Source organism: Mus pahari, chromosome 1 (assembly GCF_900095145.1).
Source record: "Mus pahari chromosome 1, PAHARI_EIJ_v1.1, whole genome shotgun sequence".
NCBI lineage: Eukaryota > Metazoa > Chordata > Mammalia > Rodentia > Muridae > Mus > Mus pahari.
The window spans coordinates 8,399,106-8,417,042 of NC_034590.1; the positions used below are offsets into that span (position 1 = coordinate 8,399,106).

Consider the following 17,937-nt stretch of genomic DNA (forward strand, 5'->3'; position numbering starts at 1 on the left):
GAATAGCATTTGAAATGTAAATAAAGAAAATAATAATAATAAAAAAAAACTAATGAGACATTAGGCAGGTGATTTGCCTTTTGACAAAACCATGTTAACCTAAGACATAAGAATTGTTTTAAACTCTTAATGAACCTATGGAGCTAGTGACAGATAGTGAATGTTTAATTAGATAACTAGTCTTAATGGAATCACATGTAAACATGTAACTTCTTATTCAATTTATGATTTGAATTTATGTTTGAACTTGTGAACTTTTGAAAAAAGGTGCTTAGGATACCATGTGATCATGTATCCTGAAAAAGTACAAGAACCAGGAACGATGACAATAAGAACCGAGCAGAGAGTAGAGAGGACAGGACGGGGTGGGAGGAGAGAGAGAGGATGCACAGAGAGTAAAGAGAGCAAGCAGGCATTTTATTATCATGAGTCAGGCTTTTTTCTTAACGCAGGAATCTTATTGACAAGGACAGGGATTTTTTTTTTTTTTTTACTCACTAAAAAGGTAGAAGTTTTTCTTTTCTCTAAGCAATAAAGGTTGGAGCTTATTTTTCATCCAGAATGAGTGTGTTCTTTCTATGGTGGCGCTTGCTCAATGAAACCTGCTTGTAGGGACTTATGCTCCATCTGTCAAATATCTATAGAAGTATATATACTCACATATATGTAAATATATGTGTATGTATTAAATATGTATGAATACTTGTGGAGTGGATGAGATAGGTGGTCAGGCTCACCAAAAAAAAAAATGTGAATGTGTCTCTCTGTGTGCATAAATGTGTATTTTCTTTCTGCAAGCATGACTTTCTTTTCCTGGTTCACTAAAAGTTAATTGCTCCAAGTCTCTCCTCTCATTGAGCCTTTGCAGTAAATCCTGTACTGAACTCCCCATTGCTATATAGCATATGTTAATTGCCAGAGAATTATAAAGTATGTTTATAAATAAGAGTAAGGTTTTCCAGCACTTATTCAAGCACAGAGAATTATAAAGTAAATAATAAGAGAGATAAAGCGTTAAATTACTCCAGCACTTAGTGAAGCACCGAAGAGTAATAAAGAGTTAAGTTTTTAGCACAGAAAAATAAAAAAGGGCTAAGTCTTCAGCACATAATGAAGCACAGAACAGTAGGAAAGAGTTAAGTTTCCTGACAGGCCAGAGATTATCAGTCTTTTGGCCTATGTGTCCCACTTCAGCAGGTGTAGGGGCGGTTCTGCTGCTAAGGTCCTGTTCTCCAGTTGGTTCTTGATCTGCCAGTAAAGAAGCTTTGGGCCAATTGCTGGAAGAAAGGAATAGGCAGGACTTTTGGGTCCCTGGAGAAAAGAGACAGCTGCAAGGGAAGAAAGCAGTTCACCATGCTTTGGAAAGAGAACTGAGGTCTCAGGGGGAGAGGTGGGTAGGGGGAGGCTGTGGCCACTCCTATAGGTGGGTGGTCAGGTGTGTCAAGCATGGACTAGATGTATTTTAGCAACTAAAGTTTAGGGCAGGTGGGAGGTGCAGAGATAAGAATATTGTTTAGGGCACGCTTTTCCAGCCAGGAAATAGTAATGCCCAGCAATTGTGTCAGAAAGCAAGTTGAAAATGAGCAACCTGAGTGTGAGTCAAGAGAAGCTGGGTTGGAGCTGGTAACACAACTTGTTCCCAGAGTTTAGGCAGGGTAGATCAAGCTAAATGCAGCGGGCAGGCTCCCAGCAAACCCCTAAAATCTCATCAGGATTCAGTAATGCAAAATGATCTGGGCCATCTAATGTCCAGCATCCGAAGATCCCGTGTCATAAGGAAGAACTGAGTCAAACACACCTCTCAGAACCATTACAGCCAGGCAGTGGTGGTGCACGCCTTTAATCCCAGCATGTGGGAGGCAGAGGCAGGCAGATTTCTGAGGTCCAGGCCAGCCTGGTCTACAAAGTGAGTTCCAGGATAGCCAGGGCTACTCAGAGAAACCCTGTCTTAGAATTAAAAAAAAAAAAAATGTGGGGCCGTGGGTGTGGGGGAAAGAGGGGAGTGGGAGAGAAGAGTTCCGGTGCTCTGGGCAGGCAGACGTGGGAGGACTGCACACATTTTCCACGCGGCCCCAGGTGGGCATCTGGCTATGTGAAGCTACTGACCCGACTTGGTGGGTGGTGGACAAGGTGCAGTCCTGGCGCCACGTTTCCAGCCTTGGGCACCCCGTACACCGATGGACACTGCAGAAGAGCTGAGGACAGAATAGGGGCCCCGGGGTAGCACTGAGTCCCAGGGCTAAAGGGAGGAGAGGGCAGGGAGTGAGGGGGCACTGGATGGTTCTCACGCGGGCGAGAGTCCTTGGTCGGGCCCATGACTGGAGCACAGGATGGCCTTCTGGTGGGAGGTTAGACTCGGCTGGGCTCGTTAGGAGAAAACCCATCTCATTGTTCAAGGCACAGCGGGCCTTGATGAGCAGAGACAGTAGTCTACAGTTTTAGAGCTTTATTGTAGAAAGGCAGGGAGAAAGGAGAGAAGATAGAAAGAGAGAGGCCAGCCATGGCCAGTGGAGAAAGGGGGAAAGAGAGACAGAGACAAAGACAGAGACAGAGACAGAGAAGGAGGTCTAGAGAGTAAGAAAGGTGAAGGCTAGAGAGAGCAAGGAGGGGCCAAGCAGCCCCACTTATAGTGGGCTGGGCTACCTTGTTGTTGCCAGGTAACTGTGGGGAGGAGCATACCTGGCTATAGTCAAGTAACTGTGGGGGTGGAGTCTAGCCAGAATGCCAGAAGCTTGGGACATTGTCTGCATGATTGTTTATGTCCCCATGGTGGTTTCAATATGCTTGGCCCAGGGAGTGGCAGAGCCAGCACAGTGGCACTTGCCTGTAATCCCAGAGATGAGCAAGCAGAAGCCAGAGTCCTAGGTCAGCCTGAGCTACATCATGACCCTTTTTCATACCGAGTGGTAGAGACAGGGAGCAGAGAGAGTCTGATTTAGCAGACATTTAAGAAATGGTGGACTTGAAGCACCTATCCCAGGCTGGCCAGCTCGTGGCAGCCAGAAGAAAGACCCCCAAGGACCTATGTTTTTTGCCAAATCCCAAATCTCATTTGGAATGACCAGATCTTTTCAGATAAATTAAGGCACATTATATTTGGTCCTTGCCATGATAAATTTAACTCATTCAAGATGGCAAAGATGAACAGCCAAATAAGCTACATTCTGTAATTCTCTTTTTATCACTGACAAGTGCTACGAACTGCAGTCTTGCTTTCTGATTTAAAAATAAGTTGAGTTCATCATGAAGCTCAAAAACACGTTTTAAAACTTATTCTCTCAGCAACCATCTCACTTCAGTGTGAAACAATGGGGCTTTGTTCAGAGTATGGTACCTGTCCCACAGTGCTCTCTTTATAAAGTCAGCAGAGCTCAGGATGCTTTTCATTCTCTTCTTGTAATTCTTGTGGCAGGGTCTTCATTGCCAATATTTGCCAATGGCTCATATGGTGAGTTCTGGTGACTTTTGGTAACTTGTTCAGTACCAGATATTGAATGCGAACACCACAAATCTTTCCCCAAGAGATCTTACAGAAATGACCTAACTGCATCAAATACATCACATGCAGTAGCTATTGATTCAAGAAGTTTGCAGAAAAGAAACACATCTTTAAAGTCACGGTACTGGCTAATTTTGTGTCAACTTGACACAGCTGGAGTTATCACAGAGACAGGAGCTTTAGTTGAGGAAATGCCTACATGAGATCCAGCTGTAAGGTATTTTCTCAATTAGTGATCAAGTGGGGAGGGCCCCTTATGGGTGGTGCCATCTCTGGGCTGGTAGTCTTGGGTTCTATAAGAGAGCAGGCTGAGCAAGCCAGGGGAGGCAAGCCAGTAAAGAACATCCCTCCATGGCCTCTGCATCAGCTCCTGCTTTCTGACCTGCTTGAGTTCCAGTCCTGCATCCTTTGGTGATCAACAGCAGTATGGAAATGTAAGCCGAATAAACCCTTTCCTCCCCAACTGCTTCTTGGTCATGATGTTTGTGCAGGAATAGAAACCCTGACTAAGACAGTCACCATCATTATACCTCGTATAAACCAGTGACTGTGAACAGTTTGCAATGTCTGTAGACTCATCGATGCTTAGGAAACCCTGGAAATAGAGTAGATTTAATTTTCTGGATTCCCTGACCAAGAATATCAGCAGGTATGTCTGTAGGCTTAGATCTTTTAAAACCTATTTTTGACTAGGGTTCTTAAATGTTTCAACCTCCCTTTTAGCCCTCCGACCAGAGGTAGCAGAGAAAGAAGATTAATAGGAAAAAGGGGTTATGGACGTGTTTAGAAGTCGTTCTCTGGGGTAATTCTAATCTTTGTTGTTAGGATACCAGCAGCTCAGTTCAATAGCAAACTCCAAACGTGAATCAGTAGCAATATTTCAATCCAGCAGAAACCACAAGGCTTCACCAAATTGGCAGTCAACAGAAGCAGACAGAATCCGTCGGAATATCACAAGAAGCACTTTGGTGCTGTCTTAGTTAGGGTTTTACTGCTGTGAACAGACACCATGACCAAGGCAAGTCTTATAAAAACAACATTTAATTGGGGCTGGCTTACAGGTTCAGAGTTTCAGTCCATTATCATCAAGGTGGGAGCATGGCAGTATCCAGGCAGACATGGTGCAGGCAGAGCTGAGAGTTCTACATCTTCATCTGAAGGCTGCTAGTGGGAGATTGACCTAGGGTGAGAGTATTAAGCCCACACCCACAGTGACACACCTACTCCAACCAGGTCACACCTATTCCAACAAGGCACATCTCCAAATGGTGCCACTCCCTGGTCCAAGAACATACAAACCATCACAGGTGCATTTCTCTCTATGAAGGCTAATAAAGAGTTATATGGCTAGCGAAGACCAATATAGCATTGCAAGGCAAAGCAATGCAAGTGTCTTCTCCCTGTCTGTAGGGTAATATTTATATTCCTTCTAAACATCAGGCACCCTCTCAAGCAAGCATTCCTGATGTAGAAAAATTTAATACCAGTCTGGGGTTCCTACCCTGTCCTTTCTTTGACCATTTAGTTCCTGGATAAAAGACACACACAGGAGCCGGGTGTGGTGGCGCACGCCAGAGGCAGGTGATTTCTAAGTTCGAGGCCAGCCTGGTCTACAAAGTGAGTTTCAAGACAGCCAAGACTATACAGAGAAACCCTGTCTCGGAAAAAAAAAAGGCACACACAACCTTTATAATTATAATAAGCCTCAGTTAGCACAGAGCTAGGCAGATATCTGACCTTTATGCTATTATGTTTATTTCCCAGCCAATAATTCTATCATATAATTTGCCATGTTTTGTCTGGGCTGCTCTTAACTCCAATTAGCCAACCCACATGGCCATTATTCTATGACTCACCTAGCCTATGGCAGCTTTCTCCTCTCTCCACTTTCTCCTCCCCATCATGGTTCTTCTCTGACCCCAAGCCTCAGAACCTTAAACCCTGCCTATGTCTCTTCTGCCCAGCTATTGGCCGTCAGCAACTTTATTCACCAATCAGGGATAACTGGGGGGGGGGGGCAAGGTGACCTAGCATCACCTGGGTCTATGTGCAAACTCTTTTGTCTCTGGGGCAACCAGGTCCTGTATAGCATCACAATACATAGCAATAGCTCAAAGCTCAACATGACCCAGCAGAACATCACATGCCCTCTCAAGCGTCTGCTTCAGTAGTATATCCTCTCACAAGACAGCTCCCAGGAAAACATCATATGACACAGCTGAGTTTCCAAAGAAACCAGAAATGTCCACTTCCCAAGCCATCTCTTCTTCTGTAGACAGTGTCCTTAGCTAAGGAACTTGCACGCGATTGGAAACAAACTAGCCTCCGATCCTAACTTGAACCCAGTGTGTGGCTGCACATAACGGGTCAATCCCCAGCAAAGGTGTGAAGTTCCGTAGTCTGGCAGTTCTGAGAGCTGCCGGGGATGAAGCTTCAATGGCTGCAGCATGGTGTCCATGGTACAGGCCACCAGTGTCAGTTCTGGCTTTCTTGGGTCCATCAGCTTTGCTTCTAAAATAGTTGGCATCCTTGTCGGCAAAGCTCAGATGCTTGCTACCAAAATGGCATTGAATTTTCTTCAGCTTCTTAGATGCAGCTGATAGAACTTCACAACAAATAACATTTCCTGCTGTAATTATTGAGGCAGAACCACACGGTTAAAAATCCTCAGTATATTTTCTTAACGTTCTTCTCTACAGGATCCATTGTCATGGGATATTTTTCTGATGAAAATAATATATAACAATAGCTCTAATAATACAAAAGACGGTAGAGTTCAGTCAATACAGTGCATTAAGGGTTCCTATGATTTACCATACTGGGTTTTTTCATAGTTGTTACTATCACAAGGGGGCTAGTATTCACACCAACCACAGCTGAATATAAAGACTGATTTTATATATATATATATATATATATATATATATATATATATAGGCACATAATGGCACCAACCCCATAACATACACCTGTATTGTGTTTGTTCAGGGTATATGTGATGGGGTTGGTGCTATGATGTCATCACACTGGGTACTTCTTATGTGGCATATCTGCATGTGGCTATCCACCTGGAGATGGGTAGCGAAGCCATGTGTCAGTTCTTAAGACCACTAGAAATATTTGTCTTAGGTGACCCTGTGAAAGGGTCATTTGATCCTCATATGCTGCCACAGGAGACCAGCTGCATTCCGGAACTGACTTCCAGGATGTACAGTGTTAGCACCCATGCACACACATTTCTGACCTTGGCAAAGGATTCTTATATCCAGATGTTGCAAACCCAGCACTCTGAGAGGCCATGGGCATCTCTCCCGTTCAGTGCTGAGCCTCTGCTATCCTCACAGGTCCATGAGGGGCGCCGTCACTTGCTCTATTCCTCTCTCCACATTCTGGAGCTAAGGATTGACCCATGGGGCCTTGCACATGCTAGATGACCATCCGCCACTGGACTGCTCTCTAGCCCTTCCTTATATTGCTCTGTGGTTTGAGTCAGGGTCTCACTAAGCTGCCCAGACAGGTCTTGGACTCAATCCTCCTGCATCACCCTTCTGAATGGCCTGGGGTTACAAGCCTATGCCACCGGGCCCAGTTCACATCTTCACATTTCTGATCCATAATCAAATCTGTGCACAGAGATTTAGAAAGTGTGAGGGGCTCTCAGGGCTGTCTGCCTCCACTCCACCTGTGAGCCTGGCTGTTCAGCAGGCAAGGGCAAGAGGATTGCGTAAGCTCAGAAGTTTATGGTCCAGCCTGGGCAATGTATTAAGATTCCATCCCTTTCTTTCTTTCTCTTTCTCTGTTTCTTTCTTTTTTGGGGTTTTGTTTGTTTGTTTGTTTTTGATACAGGGTTTCTCTGTGTATCCCTGGCTTTCCTGGAACTCACTCTGTAGACCACAGAGATCTGCCTGCCTCTGCTTCCTGAGTGCTGAGATTAAAGGCATGCGCTACCACTGCCCAGCAAGTCCTCATTTCTTAAAGTGAAAGGAAAAAAAATACTTACTTAGACCATTGGCAGCAGAGTTGATCTATTGTACTTAGCAGACACAAGTAACCAGAACCTTCCCCTGCTGAGCCAAACGTTGTCCTCTGACCTCCACACACCTGCATAGCACACACTCACACAAAACCCCTCATGGTTGAGGTTGACCTCTGGCCTCACACCCATTGGCGTGAGAGTTCAAGTTTATACACAAAAGAAGAGGGAAAGCAGGCAGGCTCCGAGGTATAAATGGCTAAGATTCGCTGCACTGGGGGAGGGCAGGAGGGGTATCTTCAGAGACTGTGGCAAGTAAATAGAGTGTCTCTAGCAAGCAGACAGATTTCAGCGGGTGTCCAGAGAAGGGCACAGACACATAAGAAAGTTGGACGGTTAAGCTCCCAGAGCTAAGGTCAGGCTAGCAGGCAGAGTTCAGGATAACCACAGCAAGTGAGGGGCTGGAAGCACTGAAGTTACCAGCTTTTAAAACTAAAACAAAAATTAAACACAAGCAAAACAACAAACACCACTTCTCAGTCAGTGCCCTGGCTCTGGGACAATTAGCATCCCTTGTCCTCCAGCAAGTCATTCCCCACCCACAACCCCACAACTCCTGCCCTGACCCTCGGTCCCATCCCACTCTTGAGGGTGTTGTTAGATCTTACTGGAGGAGCTGGTGCTGTGACATTTAAATGAGGAGCTTTGGGACTGGGTAGAGGAGGCCTTGCTGGCTCCCAAATGTCTGATAATGTCTTAGCTACAGCTTCAGCTCCAATGCTGGTGTGAGAAAAGTGGGTGATTGAGGCCGGTGGGACCAGTAGCCAAGACCTCCCACTGAACCCAGCCAGGGATCCTCTGGCTCCTCCCACTCAGATTGGCGATACAGGATTGGATCCTATCTATAGCGTCTTCTGTTGCTGGTTCTGTCTGGGCCACAGTTTCCCCATGGGGGGGAGTGAAGATCAAAGGACGACTCTTTCTGTTCCATTTCCTCTCTATGGTCCAGCGATCAAGTCCTGGGTTCCTTGAACAGCATGTGATAAGAACCCGAGAGCACTTGGCTGGAGTCCTGCTGAAATAGAGCACCCTGTTTAAGCCCTTCCTCCTTTGACTGGAAGGCCTCACCCAACCTCCTGCCTGCTCCCTCTGGGGGCGAGGACTCCCTGGAGGAAACTCCGTGGAGGTAAAGCCAAACCAGGAAAGGAAGTTCCAGACTCAGCACTTTCAGTCTCCAGGGCCAGCCCAGTGAGATAGGGAATGGCTGGTTCCAAAGTTTATTGCTGCCATTTCCCAGTTCTATCAGCAGTCAGCAGTCTCCGCTCCTGCTCTCTGAAGGTATTTCTCCTCACAGGAAGTAACTCATCTAGAGGGATCCGTTTTTTTTTTTACAAAAATGATCTAGGCACAGATAAATTAAACCAAAATGTTCCTGGTAGAAGCTGAACTTGTCTGAGTCTCCTATTTTGTGTCTGTCGTTGTCTGTCTAGGCTTTGTTGCTTAGAAGGAAAGAAAGGGGGAGGTGGGTGTTTAATAATTACCTCTGTTGACCTCCGTACCTTCTGGCTTCCTCCACGCCTAGGCACAAGACATGGCCCTTCCTGGAGCTTGGCCCTCCAGTTGCGGGCTGGGTGGTGGTCAGCTGAGAGAGCCATCACCGCAAAGGTAAGGCCTGCTCTGTCCAGCTGGGGCCTAGACAGAGAAGGGATTTAGACACAGGGTCCCACCATCACCTCTCTGTACATTGTATGTTGAGCTGGTTTATTCCAGCAAATCATCCCTGCCTTAGTACGTTTCAATTCTTGGTTTATTTATCTTTATTTTTTTCTTTTTTCTTTTAAAGACAGAGTCTTTCTATGTACCCTAGGTTGACTTGACTTGCTGGGTAGCCCAGGCTGGCCTTGAACTTACTATTTCCTACCTCAGCTACCTCGGTATGCATTAACATGTATGTAATATGTAATAATGCCTTTATAGTTTTGAAAAGAAGTGACACAGGATCATGGAAGTAGAGCATATTTTAGATGTACTGGGGCAAGGAGGAGGACATAAGATAATGAGAGCAATGGGAAGCCCTGTGGCTTGGACAGCATTCAGGTCTGGCTTTCATCCTGGAGCGGAGCAGAGGATTCTTGGGGGGACCGAGGACTGTGCTCTCTGCTCCTTGCTTTTCATCAACCCCCTAGATACCCAAGCCCGAGAGAGACTTTGATGATCCCCCCCTTTGCATGTCATTTGCACCAGCTGACTCAAGAAGCTCCTCTCAGCCCCTGGAGCTAGCAGCGGGCGACAATGGAGGAGACAAGCCCGAGGAGACGGAGAGAGGATGAGAAGTCCACCCACAGTACTGAACCCAAGACCACAAGTCTCCAGAAAGAGGTGAGGGGTTGGCAGGGTTGGGCTTGGCCAACCGGTGTTGAGCAGTGTTGGTCTCACTGGTCCCTCGAAGAAGCGTAGGATTGCTTATTTGTTTACTGAACCAAGGTCTCGCTATGTAGCTCTCTGCCTGGCCCGGAACTGAAGAGCCTTCTGCCTCAGCACCCTAAGAACTGGGATGACAGACAAGCAGTATATGCCAGCACCATACCTGGCGACGTTTTGTTGTCGCTGTTGTTTTTATAGTCTGTGTGTCAAGTCTTCATGGAGCTGTAACCACAGCAGTTGTGAGCCACTGTGTGGGTTTTGGGAATAGAACTAGGGTCCTCAGAGCAGACCTCACTCTTAACTGCTGGGTTGGCCCTCCACACCCTGACTGACTTTAGTACATTTAAAAGTGAACAGTTATCTGGACTTGTCTCTTGCAAGACACCCACCAGAGAATTTAGTAAACTCTTTTGAAGTTCATGTAGATATACTTAAAGTCCATGCATGCGTTTCTCAGCAAGATATCTAACCTTACAGGGAACCTGTAAACCAACTGTCTTTTCAAAAAGGATCAGAGAGGCCTCTGATGGCTGGTTCCCCTGGGCCCCCAGTTTCTTACCACAGCTGGCCCTCATCTGTCCCTGCTGTGGTGCTGGGAATGGTTGAGCCTCCAGCAACTGTGCTGCTGTGCATGCACCAGAGAGCCCAAGCTATCGAGGAGGAACTGACAGGTGGGACCAGTTGAAGGCATGAAGGTGTGCCTCGTGGTAGGGCTGAGTTCCAGGGTAAGAGTGGAGGTGGATTGGAGCTGGGCACGCCACTCGGCACCTGTCCCAGGTATGTAGGCAGAGCAGAAGCCAAACAAGAAGGGCCGGGAAGCCTTTTAGGTTCATGGATGAGGAACCAGGGCTCCAGCACAGCTCAAGAGAGGTTTTGAACTCCAGATGGCTTCAAGGGCAACATTGGGGGACTGAGGTATAGGTGGAACCATTGGGTCCCACTGTCTAGTAGGTAGAGGGTCTGAAGAGGGATGACATGAAGCTGTGTGGCCTGGGCGGGGGTAATATATCCCAACTGAGGGTCAGCATGAAGTCTTTGTCCGCAGCAGCCAGGCTCTGGACAGTGACATTGTCCTCCCTGCCAGTTGGAGTCCTAGTAGTGTCTTCTTGAGACCCCATGACCCTGCAGCCACCCAGCATAGCAAGAAAAGCCCATGTGTCTACACTCAGGCAGCCAGAGGCTGAATGGCTGGCTACTGATGCCCAATTTGGAAGCTACCAGTCTCTGGGAGCGAGGAGGGTTCTGGAGATCTCCAATGGCACTGAGATAAGCCCACACCCTGGGACGGGCCGAGGAAGGAAAGGGTGCCAGGCAGCCTAAAACTGGATGGAAGCTTGCCTTGGTTCTCCATTTGTGTTTGCAGAGCCCTGGGCTGCCTTCAGGGGCCAGAGGTATTCAGTGGGAACCCGCAGCAGCTTTCTTCTTTATTTTGTAATTTTACTTAGGGTTTTTTGACTCATTAATTGGTATAAAGTTTATGCAAAATAATATGTGGAGATTTTCCCTCCTCTCACCACAAGGGTGGCCTCCCATTCCTGATCCTCCCGCCTCTACCTCACAAGTGCTGGCGTTTCAGGCCTGAGCCATCCGACTGCTTTCCTAAAACTTTTTTTTTTTCCTAGAAAGCTCGGGCCTCTGAAGTGTCACTATAGGAAATTTTGTCACTGTCATCAGTGTTCTGCTCCTGGGAGGTCCCTACTGTTCATGTGGCCAGGATTCAGTCTCTGAGTCTTTTCTCGATGGTGGAAAACTTTCTTTTCTGTTTCTTTTTCTTCTTTGTCTTTCTGTTTTTCCCTTCCTTCCTTCCTTCCTCCCTCCCTCCCTCCCTTCCTTTTCTTCCTCCTCCTCTTTCTTCTCCCCCGACCCCCTCTTTCACTTTCTCACTGACAATTTCACTTTGTAGCCCAGGCTGACCTCATCACAGCTATTGAAGACATCTTTTCTGTTCTGACCAACTGAGGAACATTTTCCACAGGCTCTTCTTTCTGGAAGCCTGTTGACCAGATCAGTGGTTACACGGAAGGCAGAAATCAAGCTACGCTTTGCCTTCCTGGCTGTCTGCCTCAGTTCCACCCTTCTGCCCAGTGAAATGGGCATGATAGGGTATAGCCAAAACATGGGGCAGTTCTAATGCCTCAGGGTAAGGAAAGTGACTTGGTACTTCTGTGGCAGTAGCACAGGGTGGACATGCCTGGGACACGAGTCAGTTTGGGTTCTTCTGGCCACACGGGTTGGGGGAAGTCACCTCTGGCTCTGTGAACTCCTGGCTGGTAGAATTAGTTCTGTTCTTGCACATGCAGGTGGGTCTTCTCAGTGGCATCTGTATCATTGTGGGCACCATCATCGGCTCCGGGATCTTCATCTCCCCCAAGTCTGTGCTGGCCAACACAGTATCCGTGGGGCCCTGTCTCATCATATGGGCAGCCTGTGGAATCCTGGCTACACTGGGTAATAAAGGCAACTCCCTGGTGACTTCTCCATCAAGTGTGGAGACAAGCCACAAAAGCACAGGGTCTCATTTGGTAGCCCAGGCTGGTCTCAAACTGTGGTATGTGTGTTACGGGGTGCAGCTGTGGTTCCGAGTCCTCAGCTTCGTCCCTCTCAGGGTATCTAGACACTGCTGCACACCAGGCAGGAAAAATGAAGCAGAGCCTGGAACGGGTAGGGTTCTGCAGGATCCTGATCTGGACTGTGTGTATGTGTGTGTGTGTGTGTGTGCGCGCGCGCGTTCTCAGAGGACCTTAGTGTTACAGCTCTTTTAGACAAAGGCCTTCTCTGACAGTCATCAATGAAATGTTCTCAGAGGATCTTAGCTTGTACACATACCTTTATTCAGGGTGGGCTTGTACACATACTTTATTCAGGGTCAACCGGGGGAATATATGGATCTTTGGAGAATGGGAAGTGGTTCTTAGGGTGAAGTTTCAATGGCTAGACTTTAAAGTACTGGGAATGCAGCCTTTGCATGGAGAAGCATTCCAGGCATCCCAGGTGCTTGCTGGGGTTGGGATTGAACTGTAGATCTGTCAAAGGTAGCAGGGTATGGGGGGTAGGGCTCCCCCAAAAAGGTCCTAGGTGTTGGGATTACAGGCTTGCACCACCATGCCCAGCTGGGTTCCTTGCAGTGGGTGTGTGGTAAATAAGGGTGAGTCTGACTGCAGTTAGAGGTCCAGCCAGAACTGGGCTGTTTAGAATGTGAGCCCCCAAAGGAGGGAGTTCCGTGGAATAGGATGGAACCTCCTAAGGAGGGGGCTCCTTTCTGTGTTCCAGGCGCCCTGTGCTATGCAGAGCTTGGCACAATGATCACTAAGTCAGGGGGTGAGTACCCCTATCTGATGGAGGCCTTTGGCCCCATCCCTGCCTACCTCTTCTCCTGGACCAGCCTGATCGTCATGAAGCCCTCATCCTTCGCCATCATCTGCCTCAGCTTTTCCGAGTATGTGTGTGCAGCCTTTTACTCAGGCTGCAAGCCTCCTGCTGTGGTAGTGAAACTCCTGGCTGCTGCTGCCATCTGTGAGTCCCAGCAGGGGTGGGGTGGGGGCAAGAGGGGATGGGGGGAGGAAAGGCAAGGAAGGCCTGAATTGTTCCCTTTTGGGGACTCTAGTCTTGGCTTTTCCTTCCCCAGCACAGCAGGCCTGCAGGGTCTGGTGAAGCAGGCCCCATTGGCTATCCCAGCAGGTGCTGGGCAACTCCCAGGCCTATGGGAGCCGCAGGAAGGGGGCTATCCTGGGCTTTCCTGGTTCAGGGCCAGGCTGCTGCTTCTTCACAGTCTGAGAGTTCAAGGGTCAACACTGGTGTGTCTTAAAGCTGTTAAAGCTAGTTCATTCAGTTCTACTTCCTTCACTGATGGGGCGGGGGAGGAGACTAGAAAAGGAGGGAGGGATCTCCAGGACCTTGGGAAAAACCATGAATGCAGAATGTGACCCGACTTGGGCCTTCCAGTGCTTATCACGACAGTGAATGCGCTGAGTGTGCGGCTTGGCAGCTATGTCCAGAATGTCTTCACGGGAGCCAAGATGGTGATCGTGGCCATCATCATCATCAGCGGACTGGTCTTCCTGGCTCAAGGTGAGGTGCGGCAGGATGGAAGAGCAGGCCCCACCTGGCATGTGACTTCTTGTCTCCTGGAGCAGTCTTGCCCGTTAGCATGTGTGTTTTATTCGCTTGCTTGTTGGCATTGATTGATTGATTGATTGATTGATGATACAGGAACATATAGCCCAGGCTTGTCCCTAACTTACGATGCTCCTGCTTTAATATCCCGAGTGCTGGGATGACAGACATATACCACCATGTGTAGTTTCGGTTCCTTTAATAAATGGGTCTCAAGTCAGAGCCTTCTTTCTGTTACAGAGGGGAGTGATGCCAGTGTCTGCCAGCTGACATCCACTCTTCACTGTCTGGCTTAATTTCAGGAAACGTAAAGAACTTTCAGAATTCTTTTGAGGGTACACAGACCTCTGTGGGTGCCATCAGCCTGGCGTTTTACAATGGACTCTGGGCCTACGATGGGTGGTAAGCGCTCCTGAAACACCCCAAGTCCACTAGTGGGGTCTTTACGATGCTTTGATTTCAGCTGCTATAGAGGGCAAAGATGTCCCCTTTCTAGCCAAGCAGCTCCTTTAGCTCCACTGCCACAGTTCTTTTACATGAAGTGCTCAAACCCCGACTTTCCTATGTCCCTGTGACATCATGGGGTCAAGACCCTTAACCCTTTCCTAGCCTGCAACTGGTACCAGCCCCGGACAGTGCCCAGTGAGGGTGTAGGTGGTGACGACTTGTGGAGAAGCATTGCCTGGAGGGTACCCTCTGAACTGAATAGAGGCAGCACAGGCTGCCCAAACACCCGACAGAACCAAGGATTTTCAACAGTACTACCATGGCAGTCCGGGAGACATTAGATGGACCATGCTGTGTCCCTTGAGGCAGAAGTATGGCCATGATGATGCTGGACTTCCCCCGTAACCACTGGTGCAGGGTTCATTTCCACAGAGAGCAAAGACTTAACCCAGTGATAGACAACTAGCTTTTGGCAGTTGCAAGGAAGAGCTGTCACAACCGGGACCTAGGGAGCAGAAGTTACCCTGCACTGCTGTGGAAAGCTTTTTTGGCTTTTCTTTTCTTTTTTTTTTCCCCATTCAGTACTCAGCACTCCTTGCTTTATTTTGTTCTACTTTGAATGTTGAGAATGGAACCTAGGGCTTTGTTTATGTTTGGAAAGCATTCTATGGTTGAGCCATGCCCCCAGCCCTCACTGAGGGATTCTAGGCAGGGGCTCTGCCACTGAACCACACTGCCAGCTCCACTGGGGGATTCTAGGTAGACACTGATGCTGAGCCATGACTTTCTGTCCTGTACAGTAGAAATCTTAAAATGAGCCACCATTTATCATTGCTCCACAAACTTAGCCAAGAGAGGCATGTAGCACGTCATAGTGTCATCCTCGTTACTTTTCTTTGACTAGGAACCAACTCAACTATATCACTGAAGAGCTTAGAGACCCTTACAGGTAAGAGCATCACATGGGGCAGGAGTTGATGCTCCCACAGCGTTGTTCCTCCTCTATGGACAGAAAGTGGAGCTGCTGCCTCTTTCCACTGTTCTGTTATTCCACAAGCCTCTTCCACTCAGTCAATTCCCACTCCCCACGCCCGTGGGCATGGAACCCAGGGCCTTGAGCATTCTGGGCAAGTGTTCTCCCACTGGGCTATGCCCTGTCGCTGCTGGTCGCTGTTCAGCAGTACCCTATGCGCTCACTATCCCATCAGTCTGTCTCTGTTGGACAACGGCATGGCTGGTAATGGGAAGGAAGAACATTGGCTTCCTTTATCTCTGCTTTAGTTTGCTTTAAGCCTTTGAATATGTCTCTTGTCTCTGCTGGGTCTCCTGTGGACTAGACCCATGGAGGAGAGGAGGGAGGAAATAGACCAGATGAAAATCTCAATAGTGCCAGTTTCACATGATGCTCTGGTGTGACTCTGGCTTCCTGTGTCTTTGACCCTCTCAGAAACCTGCCCATGGCCATTGTCATTGGGATTCCTCTGGTGACCATATGCTACATCCTCATGAATATTGCCTACTTCACAGTGATGACCCCAACGGAGCTCTTGCAGTCCCAGGCTGTGGCTGTGGTAAGTGGCAAATGCAGTGACCTTTGAAAGGAGGGAGACTCAGAGCAGACAGACTGGGCACATGTCTAGGCTGGGGGGGGGGAGCAAAGGTAGTGGGTAAGATTGTCAACATGTAGCAGGCTGTGGCTGCTGGGTCCTCAGCCTCCCTCCCAGTTGCATGTAGCAGTGGCTGAAGGACCCTGGGCTGGAGTCCTCACCTCAGAGGAAGGAGGGAGAAGAGTGTGATGAGTGAGAGGAGGTGAGTTTAGTAATAGGTTGTGGAACCTAAGCTGAGTAAGGGTACCAGGGTACCAAGGCTGTAGAAAGGACCATGAACCCTGAGACTGGCAGTTAAATCAAGATCATGCCCTGTGAGGTGATCAATGAAGTAAGCAAGGTAGGGCTAGGAAGTAAGGTAATTAATTAATTTGTAATTAATGTGAAGCAGATCCAGGAAGTGATATAGGGCCAGGAAGTGAGGTAATTAAGGTGAAGCAGGTCCAGGAAGTGAGGTCAGGCCAGGAAGTGAGGTAATTAAGGTGAGGTTGGGCCAGGAAGTCAGTGAGGTGAGCTAGGGACAAGAAATAAGATAAGTGAGGTATGTCCAGGGCGGTGAGGTGGAGCTAGGAAACTGAGGTGAGAAGTAGGGCCAGCAAGTGAGGGTCAGGACAGTGAGGTGACTGACAGAGATGCCAGGGTGGTGGGTAAGGGTCCTGTCACCAGCAGACTGGGCTGCCCTGAAGGCGTCTCCCTTTTCTCTAGTAGAGGGCCCCAGAGGCTGTGCACAGTGAAATGACATGGGTCTGTGGGTGCCCAGTGAAATCCCTCAGGATGCTACTCTGCTTTTCTGCAGACCTTTGGAGACCGCGTTCTCTATCCAGCATCTTGGGTAGTCCCACTTTTTGTGGCATTTTCAACCATCGGTGCTGCTAACGGTACCTGCTTTACAGCCGGCAGGTAGGGTACCCCTCCTTGTCATACTCCCAGGGAACAAGAAAGTCAACGAGGAACCCCCCTACATCCTTAAGGCTCTCTGCTAGGCTAAATTCCGAATCGGGGCTGGACCCAGAGCATGCTGGGTGCACGTGTACGAACTCTGAAGTCTAGATAGACAAGGGATGAGGCTTGATCCTTGAAGTAAAGCAGCCAGGAAGGGGTGGACAGCCTTGCTGGGTAGAATTGGGCATGACGTGTGCACTTCAGTGGTCCTGGGCTCTAAACAAGGGAACTTTGCCACTTTAGGACAAGGCAGAGGAAAGGGTCACTGGGTAAACAAGGCTTGGCTTCCACTTGGCACTTTCTGCGTTGCATTTTTCTCCCCAGACGATCCTTCCTGAACATTTCGTCATGTTAATATCTGCATGGACTTGACAAGGACTTGACAGGCTTTCTATAAATGGACAGATGCCAATGTTTTGCAGGCTTGCAGGCTGTTATCAGTCTGTCACAGCTCAATTCTGTAGCGCCCTGGACAACTGTGGGGCTAGTCACATGAGCAGGTGTACTTTGCCACTCTCTAGGTCCCACTGGCTGTGTTGTTTCTCTTTGCGAGGCACGTGCTTTAACTAAGCCCCTGGTGATGGGCCAAGCATGAGTTGTTTCTATGAACACTGCTGTGGGGAACATTCTGGAACATGTCTTTGCCCAGGGTAGTGCACTGAATAGACAGACTTCCAAGTGGTGCCGCCCAATATCCCATGTTACAAGTGAGTCCACACTACAAAATAATTCTGCTAAACTTATAGTGAAGTGTATATAGGGGATAGCCGCCAACTTTCTCCCGGTCCTGTGTTCCATCCTCAGCAAGGAAGGAAAAGAAGGGAGAAGGGAGAAGGGAGAAGGGAGAAGGGAGAAGGGAGAAGGGAGGAGAGAGGAGAGAGGAGAGGGGGGAGAGAGAGAGAGAGAGAGAGAGAGAGAGAGAGAGAGAGAGA

The 17,937-nt window shown here is 48.3% G+C and overlaps 1 protein-coding gene across 1 annotated transcript in view; it reads left to right on the forward strand.

Moving 5' to 3' along the window:
* Positions 1 to 9,057: 9,057 nt before the first annotated feature.
* Slc7a9 (solute carrier family 7 member 9) overlaps positions 9,058 to 17,937 on the forward strand; it is a 22,220-nt gene continuing 13,340 nt past the window's right edge. The window contains exons 1-9 of the mRNA XM_021221004.2: positions 9,058 to 9,137; positions 9,717 to 9,851; positions 12,197 to 12,344; positions 13,167 to 13,409; positions 13,839 to 13,964; positions 14,312 to 14,411; positions 15,361 to 15,405; positions 15,904 to 16,027; positions 16,860 to 16,963. Of these exons, the coding sequence (XP_021076663.1) occupies positions 9,765 to 9,851; positions 12,197 to 12,344; positions 13,167 to 13,409; positions 13,839 to 13,964; positions 14,312 to 14,411; positions 15,361 to 15,405; positions 15,904 to 16,027; positions 16,860 to 16,963 (977 nt within the window). The 5' untranslated portion in view covers positions 9,058 to 9,137; positions 9,717 to 9,764. The remainder of the gene's footprint in view (positions 9,138 to 9,716; positions 9,852 to 12,196; positions 12,345 to 13,166; positions 13,410 to 13,838; positions 13,965 to 14,311; positions 14,412 to 15,360; positions 15,406 to 15,903; positions 16,028 to 16,859; positions 16,964 to 17,937) is intronic.